The 15,623-nt window shown below is 36.1% G+C and overlaps 1 protein-coding gene across 1 annotated transcript in view; it reads left to right on the top strand.

Annotated features, from left to right (window-relative positions):
• HCN1 (hyperpolarization activated cyclic nucleotide gated potassium channel 1) overlaps positions 1–15,623 on the top strand; it is a 190,399-nt gene that overhangs the window by 123,105 nt on the left and 51,671 nt on the right. Inside the window, exon 4 of the mRNA XM_041489316.1 lies at positions 3,773–3,991. Within this exon, the coding sequence (XP_041345250.1) occupies positions 3,773–3,991 (219 nt within the window). The remainder of the gene's footprint in view (positions 1–3,772; positions 3,992–15,623) is intronic.

The following is a 15,623-nucleotide window of genomic DNA, read 5'->3' as shown; positions in this document are numbered from 1 at the left end:
GTCATCATGCTAGATTATGTAATCAATCCTTAGATAAACAGCTTTGGTATTTCTCAAAATTACAGTCTTTAATAGTTTTTCCAAATTAATGTCATTTAATTTAAAACTTTTTAAACTGATTACTGCTAATCTGGAAACAGTGATCAACCCATTGTCAACTAAGAAATTAAATGCCCTTTTTATTAATTGATAGGCTATTTCTTCAGCTTGTTTTTTGTTGTTGTTGTTGTTGGGGTTTTTTAATCTATACCTTAAAAATAGAATATGGCCATTTGGAAAACATTTAATCTGTAATTTTTTAATGTAAATATTAGTATTTAAGATTGTATTAAAGAAAAGATGCATGTATAAAACCAGGATTTTCTGTTTCATAGAATGGCCTTTTATTAATTCAGGGATATTATCTGTGAATGTGTTACGCAAAATTTCCTTATCCAGGTGCAAAATTACACCTTACTAAAAAAAAAAATACTACTGTAGGTCAGCAGACAAATAGTCACACCTCACTTTTGAAGAGCAAAGAGCAGCGTGTTGGAACAAGTTTGTGGAAAATTCCAACCCCTTACAATGAAACAAAGTTACTGTTATTCCTGCCAAACCCTTAGATTATACAAGACTAATAGGAAAATAATTAAATAATTATTATTTCATTTAGTAACATTAGTTGTAACATACATGATGTATAGGATTTGATACTAGAATCAATGTTCTTTTTAAGTGGTTTATATATGGAATAAGTCATTGAACAACACAAGTAACTGCACTGAAATCTGCACCCTTCACAATGGTATTTGCTGACCAGTATTTTTAAAAAATGTCCCCATGTAAACTAAAAAGACCAATTTTTGCACCTGATTTTATAAAAAGCCCATCATTATTAAAGAAAAGAAACAAGAACACATTGGAAAATTATTTTTGGCAACAAAATCCTCAGGCAAATCCAAGCTGAATTCAGATGCTTTGTCAGTCTTTATTTTTTATTCTCCTTTTGCTGAAGCCTTTCTAACTGTCTGGGGACCTGCTGCTAAGGACCATCCATTCACAAATGCCTGAATTCTGCCTAGCCTATAGCATGGTCTATAATAAGCTACACAGTAAAAACTGGTGGTGTTTGTATTAAAAAATGGCCATTTGAGATGGCCATGACCTCCACTCCGGATTCAGGTGCACTTGTGACTGGCTGAGGTGTTGGATCACACTTTGGTGCATATATATCTATATATATGTCTATATAAACATATGTATCTAAAAGGCTACATTTACTTCTTTTGTTGCAAATTTTCAGTTATTTATCTTCTGTCATTACAGCTCTCTTATTCTCCTACTTATTCACTATTGGTAGTACTTCTTTAGTAGTATTCAATTTATTTTTCACTCATCCTGTTACCCTGTTAGTGGGAAGCATTCTTTCTATTTTGTTGCTTATTGCTATTCCTCACTTCCATTTTCTTATTCTTCCTTACAACAATGGTGTTTTACTTAAAACTGTGATTCACTGACCTGGAAAGTCAAGAAATAAAATCCATTAGTGTTCAGATTAACTCAGAGACTTTGGTGTAAAAATATCATTTTGTAGAAGGTATTTTAATTGGGATTTATCACACCAAGGATATGATAGAAAATATTCATAGGCAGGATCAAGAATAGCTTTTATTTTTACTTAATAGTTATAATAGTTATACTAAATATTTAGGAGAAAGATCCACTTTATGGAGCCCTACAAGAACTGAAGATTTGATCTTTCAGCTTCGTGACTGCTGTGGCTTTAATTACACGACTTGTAGCCTAGAAAGACCCTGGATATATTTCATCCAGTATGCAGTTTATTGTTTTCCCAATGTTATCTATATAGAGCACAACTGCTAAAGAATTTGACAGAGGTCTCTAAAAATTTCCTCCTTAGTTGTTTCTGCACAAGGAGTTTGATGCCAGCTGGAGGGAAGGGTCTTCAAAATAAACGGCGCCTTAATTTTTTTAAGTTGCTTTCCTGAGAAATAGGGAATTTGCATTAGAATATCTGCAGTGACCCCAACAGCAAGATGTTTCTGTGCTCAAACTGAATAGTTGAATCCTGAACTGGAGATTTTTTGGGGAAGTTTCTTCAAGTCATTAATTTATTGAATATTTTTAAAGGTCTGAAACAATAGGAAACTTACTTCCTTATTAGTCACTGAAACCTACCTGGCTTCCAGCCATCTAAGATATTTTTTCTTTTTTCTTTTTTTTTTTCTTTTTTAGGTGTAGAAACACAAAACCTATTCATTAGCTGGTTTTGTGACACAAAATTTTAACTTGTGGAAAAGCAACAGCTCACAAATCTGAAAAGATTTGACTTACAACATGAAACAAGGGTTAAGTAAAGATAAACCATTGATTTTTAAATTATTACATTAGTGAATAAGTACTAAATATGTCATCCACAATACAACAATTGGCAGCTTATCTTCTGTTACCAGTTATTTAGGCTAATAGGAGGTCTAGAAAAAGCATTTTAATAGATGTGAAGCACAAGGGTAGTTAGTAACCTTGGCATTCAAATGGCAAGAGAGCAAGCTTGCAGCTCTTTGAGAAATTAGAGCATTTGAGTACAGCTTGTGTTGGTAGAAGACAGACACAAATATTTTTATGTCATACATAAACTTTATATATAAATGCTTACTGCTGATATGGAAATCTATGTTAACAAATTTGTTACTTTTGGTCCTGTATATTAAACACTATACTATATAACTGACTAATCTTTCTCCTGTCATTCTAGTTTCTCCTTCTTTGCTTCATTTTTGAATTTGTTCTCAGTTATTTTTGTGGTAAATACTGTGTTTTCTCATGTGTGCTGTGTGCCTGCAAGCACTCTTTGTCTCCTTGTTCGTGTTTCATTCTTTTGGCTTGGAAAACAGAAAAATCTGACAACGAGTCCCAGGGCTTTTTGGAGTGTGTTAAGGTGTCTGCTTTTTGCTGGGACTAGCCCCTTTGACTGTCTTTATGTAAAGCTGAAGGGAGGATGCTGCCCACATCTTTGCAATTTTAAAATCTTATGAGCAAGAAGTCATGTCCTTCTTATCTACCAGAGAGACTGGGAGGGGGTAGCAGCGCATCAGAAATGCAGGACCTAGGCATCACCTTTTTTTTTTGAGCTGACTTTCACAGACTGTGACTATGAACATAGGTTTGGTATGATGCAGAATAAACAGACCTCTTTTCAATTGAGATGATTCCAGTATAAACACAATATTACAAACACACAAAAAAATCAGATTAAGCAAACATTACAATAAATAATACTCTTTTTTTCTGTCCTTGAAAAGTGAAAGGAATCTAGTAAGGTAAATATGGTTGTGTGTTAAAATTGGCAATTCCAAAAAGAAAGAATTAGGGCTATAGGAATATGTACATGCATATTAAAACAAAATATCACCTTATTGTGCTTGATAAGTCTGAGTACTCAGCTTTTTCTAATCCCTCTGCCATGGGTTGTAGAATAAAATTGACCTCTAGTCTCCTTGTAATTAGGATAGCACCCACATTTAAGAGTATAATAATGTGTTTAAAATAGTCAATTTTATTTCATTTCACTGTGATAAGTATTATCTGTCAGAATCTCTGACACTTTGTCTAACAGTTAATTTAGAAGAAATATCTCTTCTCAAACATAGAGGATACATTACCCGACTAGTCTTTCAGAGGCAGCAATCTATGATCCCACTAAACAGGTACAAATGCAATTTTCTTTCCAGCTGCTCGCAGGCTCAGTCACTTGTCTCTTTTCCTGCAGAACGATTCCTGGGGAAAGCAGTACTCATATGCACTCTTCAAAGCCATGAGCCACATGCTCTGCATTGGTTACGGAGCCCGCGCCCCCGTCAGCATGTCCGACCTCTGGATAACGATGCTGAGTATGATTGTGGGGGCTACTTGTTATGCCATGTTTGTTGGTCATGCCACTGCCCTCATCCAGTCCCTGGATTCATCGCGACGACAATACCAAGAAAAGGTAACTCGTTTTCTCATAACTCCTTAGGCTGTGAAATGGATTAATGGTGTGTTTTAACTCTTTGCATGAAATGGTCTAGTAGCACGTGAAGTCTGTGGCAGATGTCATTGAACACAGAGGAGTTCAGAACACTCCATGAGCTCAGTATATTTTTGCAGGAACCCACTTTGCTTAGAGAGCAGCTGGTTCTTGATATTCAAGTTCCTTTATACTCTTCTGTGAAAACTATTCCTTGATTCAGTCTAGCTTTGTATCCCTTTGCTACATTCTGTAGGTATTTAGTCTAGGTAACTTGAACCAGCACCTTGACATTGGTAGCTTGGGCATGTCTACAATTCCCTGTCATTCCTTTGGAGTGCGGTTCAGGGATCACCTTGAACATGTCAAAAGAATGGCCTTTAAATGAGGACCAGACCAAATCAATTCGTTTTGTCTGTAACTTCCTCAGGGAAGTGCTCAGAAGAGGTCTTCATTTGCTTAGTAACAGTATTGTTTACATGTGAATCCATGACCTGTAAGGTCCTCTCCAAGGTCAAAAAGGAAGTGGTGAAAAGCCGAAGGTGGAAAAGTAGAGAAAGGTTAGTGGAAGAGTGTTCTTTATGAAGCAGGAAGTAAAAGTTTTATTCAGTGAAAAATTGGAGTTAAAAAGACATTAATGGGTAAGGAAGTAAAAGTTTTCTTCTGTGTAAGATTGGAATTAAAAAGACATTAATGGGTACAGGATTGGATCTTTGTGAAGTAAGTACTAATTAAAACTGTCAGTTGTGTAATAAAAATCAGAGACAGGTGTGGATCAAGGCATGAAACTGGAAGATATAGCTGGCAATGATGGCATAAGGAAGAAAGGATCAGAATGAACCTCAGTAAGGGACAAAAAAAGAATGTGCAGAATTACTGAGGTGCTTAAAAGATGGCAAAATTCATTACTATAGTAAATGGGGAACTGGCAGAGCCATACCAGGGTAGAGGTCAGCTCACCAAAGTAGTGAAATCAAAGTTCACATCAGCAATAAGAAAAACAGCCTGAGCAATAGTATTTGGCATGTGTCCATAACAAGGTTCAGAAAGGCAAACTGGGCAGAAATCACGATATGATGTAACTAACACAAACCTGAGGGAGAAAACTGGCAGAGACTGAATAGCTGAGAGGATGACCCTCTCTGCTGAGAGGAAGGGGAATGACCTGAATTTGCTGAGCAAGAAAGAGGGAAAAAAAAAGAGTAGGATGGACTGGGGGATTTTCTTTACAAAGAAGCAAAGAGGGAGGAAATGAGAATGTGTGGGTGAAGAAGGGTTTATATAAAGTTTTGTTAAGCTCAAATTGCATCCAGATCATGGGTTCAATATGTGAGAGACAGAAAGAGGTAAGATAAACTCTAAGTTCAGTGACAGAAAAATTAGCTTGTGGCTGCCAAACAGCTGTTCAAAACAAGTTTGCCAGCAAGAAATTTCACACACTGTACTGTCATAAAATATAAGTGAGAATAAGAGGTTTAGAAAGAGAGTGGAGATGATCATTAAAACCAAATGAATTCTGTCAGTGACCTTGTGAACCATCTCAGTATAATGTCAAAGGGCTAATCCTGGTAAGTTACCTAACTCAACTGGCTCATTTGGTCTGTTCTGTGAACAAGAAGGAAAGTAATTCTATCCAAATGGGACATTTCTAGAAAGCTGTGGGACAGAAATCTCATAACCATGGACATGAAGTATGACTGCAGTTGCATTACAGGCTACGGACAACATACATACACACATATACACAGATTTAAGAAATCGGAAGAAATGTCACTGTTCACCTGAAATCTCATGTAAGTCATTATCCTCAGATCTTGCTGGCTGCAGCAGTATATCACAATATTTTGAGCATCAGAAATATAGTACATGTCTAAAAATATCCATGTGTTTTAAACTGTGCTGAGTAAAGCCAGTGTCATTTGCACTTGTTTTGCAAATTAAAACCCAGTAGCAGTCAAGCAGTATTGCATTTCTCATCTTTTTGCAAAAGAGAAAACAAAACTTTTTGTTTATTCATTCGTTCTCTGATTTTATGCACACGCACAATTGTTTATTTATTTTTTCTCTCATTTTATGTGCACACTTTGTTAAATATTAGCATAGAAATATCCAGCATTTCTCAGCTCCTGCAATTTTCAATACATTCATTTTTCCTTTTTTTTTCTTCTTACTTGTTTCCTGACTTCTGAGGTAAAGAATAGCGTGGCATTGGCACCAGAAATTGCCTGTTTCTATGCTTTAGAAAAAATGTTTCTTATTTTCTGGAATCTATTCTTATGCTGGTTATTAAGGGCTAAAAAGATGTCTTGAATAATGAATTTTTTTCTACTGATTTCTGAGACCCCAGACCCTGATATATATTATCAGGAATAACAGCTGTACAGACTTGTCTGTACATTCTTAACCATTTCTTTTTCATAGTTTCATAATATTTCAAAATGAATTTTTGATATAGCATAAGAATTATAAGTCATTACTACAAATTCTTAAAGAGTATTCTATATTTGTCTTTACTTTGCAAACTACATACTTGGGCATTCAAGACCATTTTGTGGTACCCGTTTTGTTACGATATTGTCTAAAATACAGGCAGATAAAAATTTTTTGTATTTCATGTATCTGGCACTTGAGAGAAAGGTAGATTAAATTCCAGCTACAGATTGCAGAGTTTTAATATATTCCATTCTCTATTTTTGCATAGTGTATTGCTTTTTTTTTTCTTCTGAAATTAAAAAATCAGAGGGAGACTTCTCTGATTTTTTTTCAGGCTTAAGGGCCAGGATGAACTTCTTCTTTTAGACATATATATCTTGGGTTGTATATTTATTGGCTCCATTTATTTCCTTGTAAGAATTATGTGAAATAATGAAATTAATATGAATTGCTAGGCAACACAGAATGATAGTGGAGGTAAGAAAGAGGTTGTTATTTGATTCTTCTCCGAATAACATAATAAATGGATCTGTGGAATGCAACCAATTAAAGGAAATTTCTGGTCCTTCTCCCACTGAAAGCAGCCAGAAATAAAGTGTTTGCTGAAATCTCTCTCATTTAGGTCCTTCCAAAGCTCATGGCATGCAAAACTAGAACAAACATAGTTCAAAATGGAAGAACTACACACAGGAAGATAAGAACAATATTTCATTAAGCCAAATGTCAAACTCTGTCAAAGAATTTGATCTGTGCCAAGTGCCGCATGCTGAGAGAAATCAAAATATGTTAAGGAAGCAAATATTGCTCCACAGGTTTACTCTAACAGGCCAAAACCAAAATGTATCAGAGAAAATTATAAGCCATCAGATGCAGGAGATGGACAGTAAACTTGTACACTGAGAAGTGGTACAAAAAAGAATGCAGTGATTCATTCTGTTCACTCTGCTAAAGTTCAGTCCTTTTTCCTCTGAAGTAGTGGAACTGTTCTCACAGGGAAAAAAAAGTCTCTGAGATTTAATACATACATCAGATCCTGGTATCAATTAGTGAAGGGCTTGTATAAAAAAGGAGAGAGATGTCCAATTCAGGTATACTTAATCCATATTCCCTTTACAGTAATAAAGTTTGATGGACCATTCTGCCTTAGAAAAGCACTGAATAAATCAACAAATCAATGTCATCTTTGCACTCTCTCCTTCCTGACTTTGGTGTAAGTCAAAGAGGAATGCAGTAATAACTAAGAGCAATATTCTAAGTGACAACACCTTTGACATTTTGTAATGTCTAGAAAGTCAGCACATCTCAAAGATTTTTGACTTTTCAAAGACATTTATTTGGAAGAACCAGAAACGCATATGCTGAAGTTGTTAACAATCTAGTGTGAAACAAAGAAGGCAAAATGAACAGTCATTTGACAAGGAGATGAAGATCATAAGTTAAATTTTTCTTTCTTTAGATGTTGGCAGTTCCTAGTAGGAAGATGTTTGCCTAATGCTGTGAGTGTCAAAGAATTTTCCTGATTGAAGATAGGTTAATATTTTCTCTGTTACATCCTGTCATAGGCAAAAAATATCGAGGAACAACAAGCTATTAGAGGCAAGATTTGTAGTGGCATACAGATTGTCTCAACCATGTTAAATTGGTTTGATAAAATACCAGGTATTAGCTGGGGATGTTATGATTTAATTTTATTTTAGTTTTTCTTATGCTGTCATTTTATATATTTTGTTTATTGTCTAATAGAACTCAAACCACACAAGGTGTTGAAAAAAGAAAAAATAATCAGACCATTTTTGCCAATTGCAAGTAATATGAGAGACATGAAAATGTTTAATTCAATCATATACCTATAAGAAATGGAAAAAAATTACAACTGTCTCCAATGTCCCAATAGACATCTTCTAACCCCATATATTGCTTTTATTTTATCTCTTAATTTATGACCGTTTAGTATGTCTTCAGTTAAATCAGTCTAGTTCAAAAGAAGAAAAGAATTTAAATGTACTTTTTTACAGAAAAAAAGTAATAACTATATATAAAGTTAATTTAAAAGTAATCAGTAAGTTGTAAGTAGTAAGCAATTACACAATTATATGATATTGTGCATTTTTATATAGATAGCATTGGGATTTGGAGCTCAGATTGACAATTTTTCATTTCTTAAGCATCAGAAGAAACTTTTAAAAAGGAATAACAGAATGAGGGCAGCAGGGCAGCTTTGGATTTTGCAGCTTGAGGCCTTGCCCCAGCTTTCCAGGTGTGTCCCTCACGCTGCAGTTTGGATATCTGAATTGCCCTCGCAGTCCATGGGGGGATACCCGACATGCTTTCCAAGAGGTAGCAGCACCTTGGGTGCTTTGGGGGAGCTGTGGATGGAACATGTTCCCACTTCCCTGCCCCTCCAGGAGGCTGTGTACTCCCTCACCTTGGGCAGTGACACAGCTGAGGTCCTCCCTTCCAAAACTAGGGGCCACCTCTTTGAGCTTCCCTCTCTGAGCTGTTGTTACAGGGTGCAGTGGTGGGGCTCTGCCAGAGTAAATCAAGACTTGGTAGCCACTCATCCAGCCAATGACAACTCTATTTTCCTAAAGAGGAACGGGAGACATGGCTTCCATGTTTTCTTGAGTTTCAAGCAGGTACCAAGTTCTTGGTGTGTTCATTAGAACTACTTCAGTTCTTAGGAAGTATTTCTGGAAAATTTTTGATGTTTGTAACTATGGCATCTGTAAGTATCAGGGATTTGTGTATATCCACATGTGTCTGGGAAAAGGCTCTTCTGGTCATGGTGGAAATTCATAGGAAAGGAGCTGCTGTAGCAAACTCAAGACCACATCACTATTTAGCTAGGCTAACACCAGCTTGTGGTGTATATATTATTAAACTAAACACAAATATCCATGCTGGACTTGTGTCAGATGAAATAGAGTGAAACTGATGAAGTTTCCAATGCCTACATATTATATGCCATTCATAAAATTGTTGAAAATTTAGTTTTATGGATTTTTTTTTCTTAAATTGAACAGATGTTCAAACGGCAAGTTGCAGAACCTGAATTTTAGACACACAGCTGAATTTGCAATAGTGGAGTTCTAGAATGTTATTCCTGGATCTGGTCTCATCTGAGTAGTAAAGTACTCATTAAGTACTGATTTCTGAGTTCCGTAGCTTTTCATGTTTACACATGGTTTTTAAAAATGGAAGTCTTGATTTTCTGATGCTGATAGTAGTTTTTAGAAAGTCTGGCAATACTCTAACACAAAAATGTTCTGTGACTCTTTACTTAAAAATAGCCTGTTTTCATTTATAAAGCATAATTTTAGCAATAAGTCATGCCATGTCACTGCTGAAGAAGGTGAGCCACTTGGAAGATAAATCTTGGATTTTCTGTGCTGTACAATGTACTTGCCACATCAAGGGAATTATTTATTTTGGAAAATGAAGGGTGGTTTCATTTATCCTGGAATCAGACCTACTTGGAAACCAACAAACAAAAACCACCCCCCCCCAAAGGAAAAAAAAAAACAAAAAAAAAGACCAAAAAACCAAAATAAAACCAAACAAAACAGGAAAATAAAGCAAATCATTTTCACAGCTTCTACTTTTGCAGGTTGTTAGAAAATTCTCATCAGCTTTCACAGACATATATCCTATTCAGCTTGGCTACAGTGAAATATTTTAAAGAGTAAAGAATATTTGAAGTGTTTTATCAAGGGATCAAGTACAAGAGTTGCTAACAGTTTTGTACAATGTCAGGACCTCAGGAGTAAGTATTCATTTTATCAAAAGCCATGTAGTCATTGCAGTATTGTGAACAAGAAAATTCATTATTCCCTAAATATTTAGGCATGGCTGAGAGTCATTGCACACCACAGTATTGGTGGATTGTTTCTGGTAGTTATAATTCCCAGATTTGTGATTTTATTTGGAAGTCCAAGGTGTCTTATGGTTAGAAAAGGGTTTGTAAGTGTTGCCATAAGGATTATTTCTGAGTCATCTTATGCTGTTTTCGCATACATCAGGTCACAGACTGCTAAATGGACAAATGTAGTACTCCTGGCTTCTGTAAGCCTTATTGGTCCTTGCAGAAAGCAATGAGATTTAGTAGAACAAAGCAAGCTATTAAAAGATATTTGGTATCACTATTCTGAAAGGGAAAACATTCTGGAAGGGGAAAAACAGCTGAATCTTAGAAAAATCTTTTCAGATACTTTATTTCACAGGATGCATCCTGTTATTTGATAGAACATGCACATAATAGAACTTGTAGGTACATTAATCCTTTTATTTATATGCATCTTTTAACTTGATGCATAATTCAGGCCACCATGAAATCAACTGACATATAAATGAATATGTCAGTTCTCAGCCATGAGAACTAGTGTGGGCTGTGCAGGCAGAAGCTTATTCACTGAGCATGAAAATATTTGTTGTGTCATGTTAAGGCCTTCACTGCCATCACTTGCTCTCTCTTTCTCATCTTTATCAGTTTTCTGTTTATAATGATTACCTGGATTTTTGCTGCACATACTTGTGATATTGACATTGGTCTTCACAATTTTTGAAACAGGAAAGAATGATAGATAGCATTGCAAAAAGTTAGGAAAAGAATATATTCCCTCTCCCAGTCAAAAATCAGAAATTACTCACCTGTAATAATGCAACATTAAAAAAAATAAACTTTTTTTTTTTTTCTCTACAACTGAATATTGATGTTTAGATTGAGGGCAAGACTTTGGAGAGAAATATAAATTAGTCAGAACATTCTCACTGGACTGCTCTCCTCTTTTGTCCTGATGCTTCATTATTGTGTTTCAGCTTCTCATTACAGCCATTCTTGCTGGGGTAATCGGGCTGGTGATTTTTGCCTTTCATCTCTGAAAAGGTGATTGGTCCCTCCCGGCAGCAGGTACTGTGCGAGCCAAGTGCTCTCCACCCGGCTGCATCATACCTGTGCCAAACTGTAATAGACTCCCACTGCTTCTAAAATGACAGATGGGACTGTCTTTGATTTATTGCTGTGTTGTGGATAATTTACCTATAAAGCGTTCTGCTGTCTTGCATTATGGATTAGGTTTCTAGCAGTTTTCCATATGAAACTGCAGAGCAAGCTCATTACAATTGCAACCGTGTTCATGATGACTATATAAAATTAGCTGTGAAGGCATGAAGTTATTCTAGAGTCAGATTTTACACACAACCTGCTTTCTTCCCACAGTAATTACCATAGATTCCCATATTAAATAGACCTAAAAAAAAAAAAAAAGACAAACAAAAAACAAGGAACTAAGTTTTGGGCTTCAAACTTTCTGTTCAAACACAGCAAAAGTTACAAATTTGGCAAGAGAAAACTGTGATTCACACCAGATAGCTATAGCAGGTAGCAATTTTCCAAGTTGCACTAGAATTACTGTGCTTATGTCCTGTAGATGGATAGAAGGAAATAACAGTCAATATTATCTAATAATACTAGGAGTGAGAATATAATCCTTTCTGTGAAAGATTATGGGTTTTTTTCCTTTACCTTGTTAGGGAAGAAGGGAAGAAATAAAGATTGATTATTTTTATATTGACTTGTACATGCTAGTTCTTTCCCAACCTCACCCTGTTTCTCAATATGCGAGTAATTAATGCATGTATACTTTGAGAACATAATAATTTGTATAAATAAGACATTCAATAATTATAAATGCTTTGGAGTGCAGAGGATAACAGAATGACCAAAATATTTTCCCTTCAAATGAGTATTTTAAAAATCCCTTTTGTATTGTTTTGTGTGATAAATTAACAGTTTAATCCAAGTGGTTACTAACCTTGAAAAAATATTGTAACACTAATTCAAAAAAATGTATTAGAAAGGACAAGCAGTAATAAATGTAGAGTAAAATGCTTTGACTCCATTTGTTTTCCTAAAATACACTAGACCTACCTTTTACATCTTCTGCTACCAAAAGAAAAAAATTTAAAAACCTTCAGAAATCATTTTCCTAAATGCTAGTTACCTAAGCATAATAAAAGGGCTTTTAAAATAAAAATTCACAATGCTGTGTTTTCAAAGGTTGGGGTTAGGAACCTGTAATTTTCAGGTAAGTATCTATACAATCTCCTTTTAGACAAAATATTTGTTGGTGAGATGCCATTTACTATGGGCAGCGCTGGATGCCTGCTTCAGGCAAAGCTTAACTTCAGAATTTGATGTATATGTAAAAGTAATTTTATAAAGTTTTGAGGAAAACACTGAGAAGTTTTTAAAGTGAGAAGTGAAGGCTTTGGGTGTTTCTTGTTATACATATGAAGGAGCTGGTAACTAGAATTTATGGAGTTAATTCCCTTATGTAGGATAACTTCCAATCCCTTTTAATTTTTCAACATTTTTTTAAGGCATAGGCCTTTGTTTCCCCTGATTTTGTAGGGAATGTAAGCAAGAGAGGTGGGTGATCACCTGGCTGAAGAGTCCATCTGTCTTTGTTGCTGCTTTATTCCTGCACAGCGATAGATGTTGTTCAGCCCATTTGGGCATCATCAGGCAGCACCAGAGGATGGACATGGCCCCACCTCAGCCTGGAGTACCACTGACACCAGAGGCAACCAAAAAGGCTGACAAAGGAAAACTGAGGCAGAGAGCCTCAGAAGATGACTGTAACAGAAGGCCACTGTAACAGAGATAGTGGAAAGGCATCTCAGGCTTTTTCCTATGGTTTTTCCAAGGAAAAACTAGTTTGAAATGGCAGGAGCCAAAGAATATGTGAGGAAGTGAGGATGAAGGGACTGCACCAGGGGGTAGAGGATGTTGACTTGTTTTAGATAAGAGCTGTGATCAACAGAGGAGCTTGTATTGAGGGAGTTGTTGATGGCTAAGCAAGAACCTCTCATTGGGCAATACATGATGTCATCCGAAAGAATTTAGGAAGTCATTTGACACACACTCTGAATTTTTGGCAAAGAGATAGAGATGAGCCTTCTATTTCCGCCTGCATATCCCCTCACTTTGAACAGCAGCTTCTATGTGTGGACAGTGCAAATAAAAGAGAACTGAAGTGAGGATGGTCAATGGAATTATTACCTTGACTACTATATCACATTACCCAGTTCAGCCAGGCGGGAAGTTTTGGGTTGCGTGAACAGAGACAAGATAGCATCTGATAATCCCTGCTTCATCAGCTGCAGCTGTAAGGCAGTGAACAGTATTTACTCTTCAAGCAGTGTTGCTAGCAAAAAATCTGAAATCTAGTATAAAAAGGGAAAAAAGAGATTTAAAAATCTGATGAACTATATTGGTCCATTGATTTCAAAACAAAGCTATAACAGTCAGAGAGTAACTCTGCATGAAAAATGATAGCACAATAAAACCAACAGTATATGTAACTCAGGAAATTAAAAGATACTTTTTTATTGCTGAAAGATTGTGGTTTAGATTTGTTTGCAAAATATTTAAAAAACAGGCTCTTGCTCTGCAAAAGTTTATTATTTAAGATAGTAGAGAACAGTATAACCTTGCAAAATAGTACCAAAACCAGAAATTATTTGGAACTATATAAACCTTAGCTCTTCCTTGTTTTTATCTCAGTTTTATTTTCTTTCATATATTCTCAGTCTACCAGCCCCCAGTCCCCATGTCTGTTTCTAAGGTAGTCTCTGCATCTGGCAGAGACCATTTGTCCTCTTCTTCCTCAAAACCCTCCACAAAGCCAGTCTATTTTGTGTGGTTTGGAGAAGGCAGGACACTCATCTAAAACTTGCACGGTTTAGATGCTTTCCATGGCAGGAAAAGAAAGGTTTCATTTTCCAAACTATTCAGTATCAATTAATGTCAAGAAAGTTAGAGCTTCCTGGGGAGGGTCCAGTGATGTAACTGCATAGAATAATGTGAAAAAGGAGAAGAAAGGGGGAAAAGTGAATAATGAAAGCACTGTGCTGTGGCATATCCATTAATATTAGGTGTAAGCCCTATTGCATGTGGCTTTTAAACTTGTAGTACAGTTCTGAGCACAGGATGGATCAATCAGGCAGGCTGAGAAAATGAGCTATCTCTGTCTGCAGCAGCTGAAGGCAACTCCTCAGACTGTTAGCCTGGAATTCTGCGACGCACCAGGGCTAAAGGCAGAAAATTGCTCAAAATAAAGTTTTACATTGTAACTTACATTATCCGCTATTTCAAACATACTCTTCCTGGGTGGCAGAGACAGCTTCTGTTTCAGCCATCAATTTGTGCTGTGAAAAACAGAAGGAAGTGCCAGCTTATACTTGAAGTGGTTGCTGCCTTAAAATTGTTAGGTTACCACCTAATTGTTAGGTAGTTATTATCTACAGTGAGGTTCTTATGTAACACTGAAGTTTTAGTGGAAGCAACATTTTGTTTCTGTAGTTCTCAGGAATTAGCGTTGCAGACCCTTGTGCTATATTTGATTATGATTGCTCAAAATTTCACAGCTTCAAAATATACTGATTTATTGGGAAGACATTCTGAATTCTTCCAGGTCTTTCTCAGATTCAGTTTAAAAACAAAATACAAATGAAAAGGTTTTTCATGCCTCAGCATCTCGTTGCCTGTGTTTTTCAGATAGCCCAGGTGTAGCTTTCTCTATTGGGGGTGCACTGCTGTTCTCTTTGCAAGGTTTCCCTTGTGGTCTAGATCAAATATCTCTGGAAGAATGAAAAGGTGATCTTTTATTTATCTATTTCATGCTTTAAAAATGAAAAAAAAAAAAAAAAAAAAAAAAAAAAAGCCCCTTTCAAAACCAATTTTTTTTTAACAAAACCAAGCATTTTGCATTGCCTGCCAGGAAGAGCCCTCCTTGGCAGGGCTATGCAGGTTCCTCCTCAGTTTCAGCAGGGGTCCTGCACTGCAGCCTTTCCATGAGACACCGTTGTCAGTGCTGCTAGTGGTGTTTGGGGGACTAGCTCTGAATAAAAGTGAATTATCCATTGGGCCTGAAAAACAGTATACATGGCAGACTATCATACTCACAGCCAGTGGCACTAGAGCGCAAATTGCTTCTCTTGCTCTGGAAATAAAGGATCAACTCTAAGGTAAATTTCAGGTGCTGAGTGGAGTGGTTCTAAGGCACTTAAGATGGGAAGAAATAAATCTGCACTTCATGAACCATATTTCTTTAAGTGGAAGAAACTATGAGGAATCCTTAGGACTTTAGAATTGTTTGTAGAATTGTTTAAGAACCCTTTA

This window comes from Pyrgilauda ruficollis, unplaced genomic scaffold (assembly GCF_017590135.1).
Source record: "Pyrgilauda ruficollis isolate IOZ18807 unplaced genomic scaffold, ASM1759013v1 scaffold92, whole genome shotgun sequence".
Classification (NCBI taxonomy): Eukaryota; Metazoa; Chordata; class Aves; order Passeriformes; family Passeridae; genus Pyrgilauda; species Pyrgilauda ruficollis.
The sequence above is the reverse complement of the archived record's forward strand: the minus strand, read 5'-3'. Positions and strand labels throughout refer to the sequence as shown.